Genomic DNA, 7500 nt, shown 5'->3' with positions numbered 1-7500 from the left:
CGCTCAAATGTAAGTTACCAGCCTCGCGCGAGACGCGAATCGAGTTGCGCGCTAGTTAAAAAAATCTGTAAGCACATCAAATTGGGAATCGCGCGCGATCTTAACGAGGCTCGAAAGGGTCTTTTGCGTCTTTTGCTGTGCGTGCCTTTATCTCAAAATTTTGCTTGGTGACCTACCTTGATTTTTTGCATGCATGTATCATTCACGATGGCACTTCAAATGAAAAAGTTTCGGGGAAAGCTATCTAGTACAATTTTCTGCAATAGACCACAAGTTTCTATGGTTTATAGGCTGATAAATCGCACGGGATGTTGGTAGAACACGAGAAGAATTCGTAAAACACTCGCCTGCGGCTCGTGATTTACGACTTCTTCGAGTGTCCTTCCAACATTCCAAGTGGTTTATCATGCCTATAAACCATAGAAACCTGTGGTCTATTGCTTGAGTTTACTGGCACAATAAACTATAGCTGATTGACCAATCAGAGCGCACGCATTGATTTGGTTATTATATCATTTTCAATGTATCTTAAATTCTACCAGATAACTTTTTGTCATACTCTCTAAGAAGTTAACGAACTTAGGGAGATTTCCAACAAAGAAATAAAAAAAGGTTGGTCACCGACTTTGTTTTTCAGATAATTTTCACAAACTGAAATTTAGACGTGTTGCCATGGTAACCGATACGACGTCATAAAGTATTACCCAACAATAGAGTTGCAAAGATATTTATAGTTTTCCTACACTATGAAATATCTTCCATCGTTTCACAAACACTAGCAAGGAAAAACTCTTTCGAGCCTCCTTAATTGGCCATTTGGATGTGTTTGTGAAAGCTCCAGACGCATAACAAACACGCATTTTAGCAGACGTAAAAGCGTCTAGTCATTGTTGACTGAAAAGCCCACACACGGCTCGCTGGTGTGCGCCAAATAAAAAAAAGACTTAACTTTGCTCTCAGGAAACACGGAACTGTGAATCGTAAGCAGTTTGGCAAGGGAAGAGATACAGTACAGTTGTCGTTTAAATCAACATTTGTTTTTGTTTGTGTCGAGACGGCATATTAAAATTCAGACTACACGACACATGACGGAAAGTCAGGAAAACCTAACAGGCTTTGCCTATCCGAAATCTTTACACAACAAAATTATTTTGAGTCCACAAGCATTACAGTGTACAAAACAACCCCATTGCTTTTGGCCCTTCAGTCAAAAGGAATTCAATATTTTTATGCACATCTGCATGTTTGTTTCACGGCTGAAATTTGGATACTGTCATACATCAGTGTATGCACAACTTGAGAATTTTTTCTTTTGTGTGGTCTAAAAACTACAACTGCTACATCTGTAGCTTTTGTAAGGCCAAGGTGTTGATCCTTACAATCTTCTGGGGTAGATGACACAGACTAACTGCAGTGCACTCATAAATACAGTAAATGGTTCTAGGACACAAAAATTGTGGATTTCCTTTTTTCATGGAGAGAAACATGCATCTTTCGTGTGTCATAGCTACAGTGGCAGGAAAAAGCAGTAACACACAAATTAAATTATTGCACTACAGTATGATCACGTTATGATGATATTCTTGAACAAATTTTCACCCTCAAATTATCTTTTAGAATTTCATCTGTTCTTGTCTGAACAATACGCACATATACTAATGTCTTATTCTACCTTGCAATGTACAAATGGTTGACAGATACACGAATGAAAATTTAAAAGACGGAGTGTGCCCACAATACCAATAAGACACTCTGACTTTGATAATATTGTCCTACATGTACTTTACTTTCTGTTTGTCTGACCTGAGTTTCAATAACTGGCAGTGCCGTCAGTGAGCCTCCAAGGTTGTCATCATTCATCTTGGCTGCCCTCTCTAGGAGACGAGAGTGAAGGTAGAACACATCACCAGGGTAAGCTTCACGGCCAGGAGGTCTTCGCAACAACAGGGACATCTGACGGTAGGCAACGGCCTGTGCAAAGACAGAACTAGCAATTAAAATTTAAGGAATTCAGAAAAGAATATGGCTTTAGTTCAAATTAACACATAATCACTGCACCATGTTGTACAAGTTTTTCAGAGATTGCTGCTGCATAGCTGTTTACTAGAAACGCAACATTTGGGCAATTCAAGACAGCTAACACCACATTATCTTTAATCATCTATAATTACATGTATGTACAATGAATTTTAAGATTGGAAGTGCTTAAAGTACAAGTACTCTGTACATGTACAACATATGTCAACTCTTATTGAAAGAACTGGATTGACATCAATAATAATGGCAGTGGCTATTCATACGGGGTTGCAGGGATGGCACAGTGGTGAGAGTACTCACCTCCCTCCCATGTGGCCCGGGTTCCATTCAGAGACTGTGTCGTGTGGGTTGAGTTTGCTGGTTCTCTACTCTGCACCGAGAGGTTTTCGCTGGGTACTCTGGTTTCCCCTCTCCTCAAAAACCAACATTAGACTTGACTTGCACTAATTGTTAATTTCATTTCATGGTGTCCCCAATTAGTGCTCCAGCACTAGAACAACTGGACACTTAAATCAAGTTCCTTTCCGTACACCGACCTATGTTTGCTATTCATACGGGAGTCTTCTTAGAATGATTATGAATGACAGCCATGCAGTTATTGAAAGCTAACCGCTTTAAAATGGGTGCTCAGACTGAAATACTGTTGATCAGCACTATTTGAAATAGGTGCTTTACTTAGACTTCAATGCGAAAAATGAATCAAAGAAACACAAGGCAGGTCAGATGACATGTGACCTCTAACAAAGGAGGTATTAATTATTTTCGTGAAATTAAAGAGGTATCAATGCTGTTGTTTGATAGCTGAACTGTACAGTACAAGTAGCACAATCACCACACCCAATTGGGGGTGACTCAGAAACATTCCCTGTTTATTCAGTTAAACATCTTCAATAAACCTATACTTTTGTTGAATGCTAGAGTTGTCCTTGTTGATTAGCATATAAGGTGTAGGAAGGGTAAATGACTTTCTTTTCTTGACAAAACAAAGGAAAAGGATAAAAAAAAGAAATTTTGAGCATTACCGCTTAACAAAGTCTTTGAAACCCTTTTTCATAAGGGAGAAAACTTATGGGGATTAACAGACAATAACCACAGATAACACATGTAGTAAACACTACATTTGAGCTAAGTTTACTAAAACAGGTTTAAAAAGATCCAAAATTTTGTAGTTTCCTTACTGTAATGCTGTGTTTTGAAATTCTGGCGCTCACTACATTGTTTGAAAGAAGTCTTCAATTGCGGCAGGTCTAAAACACAGGTCACTTGTTGCAGGTCATTGTTTTTCCTTTTGGAAAGTAACCCTAATCCTTCATCAAGCTCATGAATTAGTACTTTTTCAAAGGCTATTTCATATGAAGATACCTGCTTTGACAAGTCATCATAGATAATAAGAGCATGTTTTCCATTGTCCCTGAAGAATTCTCCCATGGCACAGCCAGAATAAGGTGCAAGGTACTGCAGGGGGGCAGCATCTGATGCAGTAGCACTTACAACAATAGTGTACTTCATGGCATCTATTTTTCAAAACAAGAATGAAAAAAATGACCACAGGGTAACGAAAAACACAGTTTGTTGTTAGTGTTAGCCTGATTCTCAAACAACAAGCTGCTGGTATTTCGGCTTGAGAGGTATGCCACCTTCAAGAGCATCATTCAATCTTTGAATGATGCAGTACAAGGGGATATTGTCACCAACTGAACAAGTATAATCATTTCAGAGAACACTTAGGTGAAAAGAATGTTAGGGTAAGACAACTACACTGGTACTGTTAGCAAAAAAAAGAGTCAATAAATTCAAAAACTGTGTTGAGGTGATCTATAGGCACTTTAAGTCGTATAAAGTGAATCCGCTTACCAGCATCAGTTAATCTTTTAACAAGCTGGGCAACTGTACTCCTCTTCTGTCCAATGGCAACATAGATACAGTAGAGCTTCTTTTCTGAGGAAAGATTTGTAACAGTTCCTTTTCACCCTTTTATTCAGATTAAAAATGCTGCTTACCGTTTGGAAATATTGGAGATACAGTACCACTCAAAGATTAGCGAAACAAGAGTCAATGTGTTTGAAAGTAAAACCAACACTTTTGCAAACTAGTAAATCTTTTCAACGCATTTGGCCATTGTTATTTGTATTAAAGGTGGCTCAACCAGTTTAAACAATTGAAAGAAACGTTCTTATTGGAAGGATTGACACTACAACACTATCACTTAACAGCAAGGTTAGGGTACCATATCAAACACAGAGATGTATCCAGGTTTTCAAATTTGAGGGTCCTCTGGACCCTTCCTCAAAAAATTTGGGTGTCCAAAAATTTGGGTGCAAAAATTGCCTAATCTACATATTTTAAAAACTTTAATATCTCTGGAACAAAAAGAGATATTTGAAAATAGTAAACAGCATTCTTTTTGTACATACTAGATGTTGATGCCTTAAATTGGTTTTGATAGGAAAGATTCAAACTTTGTGGTAGTAGCACTTTAAATGGGCACCAACTGGCAACTAGATAAAAATTTTCGCCTGAAAAATGCATGTTTCGGCATTTTTAAGGATACCGGAAAGAAACAACTATATGGTCTTGTGTACAGCTGTACGTGTATTTTTCGCTTTCATTTTAATGAAAGTGGACCTTTTGCAGAAGATGTATCCAACCTCGAATGCAAAATTATATAGAAATCCATCTGCCCCTTATACTGTAGTTTGTTGAAAATTTCAGCCACAGAAACACGAGTCACATTCTGTCGCACACAAGCCATCATGCTCCATCCTACATTCCTCGCACCAGTCCCTAGAACCTCTTTACTGAGGTGTATACTGTAGTTATTCGGTTATAAGGCGCACTTGGTTATAAGACGCACCCCAAACTTAGCAATTTAATCAAGCTAAGTTCTCAAACTGAAAGTTACATGAAAATACTCGGTTATAAGATGCACCAAAAAATTGAGAGTTATCAAATTGAGAACAATTATCCTTACACAATTGGCATGCGAACTCTTTTTGTTAACGTAAACAAAGTGAAAATGTCACGCATTTAATGATACATGTATATGAAATACGTAAAAAGAAAAGCTAAAAGTTGACACCTGAAATGATAAACATACAACGCATACACTTTTATTTGAACCTTCCGACTTAATAAAAAATTAATAGTCAGAGTTCAGACTTCAGACTTCAAGCGAAAGCGAAAGCGAATGGCGAAAAACTCCCACCGAAAGTCTTATTTAAAGGTCTTCGACAGCTGAATATCAACACGCCATCAAGGATGCAAATTTCAGTGCACAAGAAAGGCTGGATGAACGAAGAAGGTACGGGTATGTTTTATCTCCGCACTGTTTGTTCAGAGAAGAAACTTTTCATGCGAGCGACAAACATGATTCTCGGAATTCGAAACAAGGTTCGGACAATTGTATTGTTGTCATGGGTATCATGTTACTGAGCATGTCCTTAAAAGCATGTAAGCAAATTTCCATTTGTTTGCTTTTCTCTTGAAGTCATTTAGTGTTCTTAAAGGTCTCTAAAAGCACTATTCTCTTTTTTAATTGACAACTAGTGTCCTTTTCTTGTGTTGTTTAAACTGTAAGTTCTTCTCAAATTGTGATCTTAAGATTTTGTTGCACGAAAATACTTGGCTATAAGAAGCACCCCAATTTTAGCACTAACTTGCCACCCAAAGACAGATTTTCTTGAAAAAACCGTGCACCTTATCACTGAATAACCATGGTATGTATTTTAAGAGAAAATACCCAAAAAAAAAACATGGCCACTGCGCAACGTTATGGAGGTAATTAACAGGAAAACTCCTTTCATTTCCATTTAAAAAAAACATTTTTTTTTTTCGGCAGGATAAAAAGCAAGACACCTGTTGCCAAATGGCTCTGAACTTGTCAAACAGTTTGTCTGGACATAAAAGTTACCAATAGCAATGAAAATAGCAGTGCAATAGTAGGTTGACCGCTGATGACCAGTTGTGAAATTCTGGTCACCAGCACTCAATTTTTAGTTGCATTGGTGACCAGGCAGGTGCAATTTCGGACCCTGGATGACCACCTTACACTTTTTTTAAGTGTTACCAAAACTTTCTTCACAACCAGTTACTTGTCTGCATTGCAAAGTTACTGGTTTCTTAAATTATGAACAAGATGTGTGCTAGTTGGCTAATTCTTTGTTCCTGTGGAAAGACACTGAGCCACAAGTATGAAATAAAGGCTAACACAGAAAAAGCGAAAATTTACATCTACAATGTAAAAAGATTCCTGAGAATATTGAACTAACCTATTGAAAACAATACAAGTACTTTCAAAAATTAAGAAAGAGTATTAATATACTAAAAAGAAATTCAGTGTACTCGTATAAAAGAGAAACAATGTACTTTAAGGAAGGGAAAACTTCAAGACTTACTTTCATCTGTTCCCTCATTGAATTTCTTCTGGTTAATGATCGTATCAATAGCAATTGCAGTTTTTCTAAAAATATATTTCAGCAATAGTTTATAAAAGGTCATGAGGTAATTTTAATTTACCAATGAAACAAAAGTTGTGGGTTTGGTTAAAAATTCAGGTTTCAACTCAGGCCAGGAACTGGACCCATAATCTGGGTGGTTGCCACACTAATACCATTTGTATTGCAGCCACACATCAAAGCGGCACTGTAGCACACGACAGGAAGGCTTTGCGTAATAATGTACTTTGAGCACAAAAATGATTAAATGGTACCAATTCTTATTGGCAATAGTAAATTAATTTATTATATAGATATTGATGAAATACCAGGATTTCTCCCTTTACTAAAAAATAATATCTTCACCGCGCACAGTGAACGTATCATTTTTATCTTTCACATGTGAGGATATCGCTGTCGTCATGGTAACGAACACGCGAGCTTCCTCTTTATCGTACGATACTTTTGTGCTTAAATATAATTCTTCTCTAGACTACATTAACATTTTTATTGCAAATTTTACATTATCATGATTTGTTTTTCATAACTTTCATATCTTGTTTCATGTTACACAAGATGCATGTTTTAGTGTTTGGTGAACAATTTTTCATCATTTCGAAAATGAATAAAACAAGTTGTTTTAAATCTAGACATTTCATCAATATATAAATTATATAATAAACAGAACATTACATGGCCGCTTGGGGATACGAATTTTATCCTCTTGTGCTTAAAGTATCTCTCACTCATTCGCTTCGCTCACTCGTGAGAGATACTTGCAGCACTCGAAGATAAAATTCGTATCCCCGCGCGGCCATGTAATATCCTCTATTTTAACTCACCCAGTTTGTCTGTCTCCAATGATGAGTTCACGCTGTCCTCGACCAATAGGAACCAAGCTATCCACAGCCTTGATGCCAGTCAACATAGGTTCATTCACAGATGTGCGAGGTATAATGCCGGGGGCTTTGATACCCACACGGGCACGCTTAACATCACCTAGTGGTCCCCTACCATCAATGGGATTACC

General features: G+C 37.4%; 1 protein-coding gene across 1 annotated transcript in view; it reads right to left on the bottom strand.

Moving 5' to 3' along the window:
• Positions 1-7500, bottom strand: part of LOC138039190 (ATP synthase subunit alpha, mitochondrial-like) — a 12710-nt gene that overhangs the window by 3102 nt on the left and 2108 nt on the right. Inside the window, exons 4-8 of the mRNA XM_068885380.1 lie at positions 7313-7500; positions 6432-6496; positions 3892-3975; positions 3400-3551; positions 1804-1971 (exon numbers count right to left, since the gene is read on the bottom strand). The exon at positions 7313-7500 is cut by the window's right edge and continues 153 nt beyond it. Coding sequence (XP_068741481.1) covers positions 1804-1971; positions 3400-3551; positions 3892-3975; positions 6432-6496; positions 7313-7500 — 657 coding nt within the window. The remainder of the gene's footprint in view (positions 1-1803; positions 1972-3399; positions 3552-3891; positions 3976-6431; positions 6497-7312) is intronic.

The sequence above is a fragment of the Montipora capricornis genome, chromosome 2 (genome assembly GCF_036669925.1).
Source record: "Montipora capricornis isolate CH-2021 chromosome 2, ASM3666992v2, whole genome shotgun sequence".
NCBI classification, from domain to species: Eukaryota; Metazoa; Cnidaria; class Anthozoa; order Scleractinia; family Acroporidae; genus Montipora; species Montipora capricornis.
The sequence above is the reverse complement of the archived record's forward strand: the minus strand, read 5'-3'. Positions and strand labels throughout refer to the sequence as shown.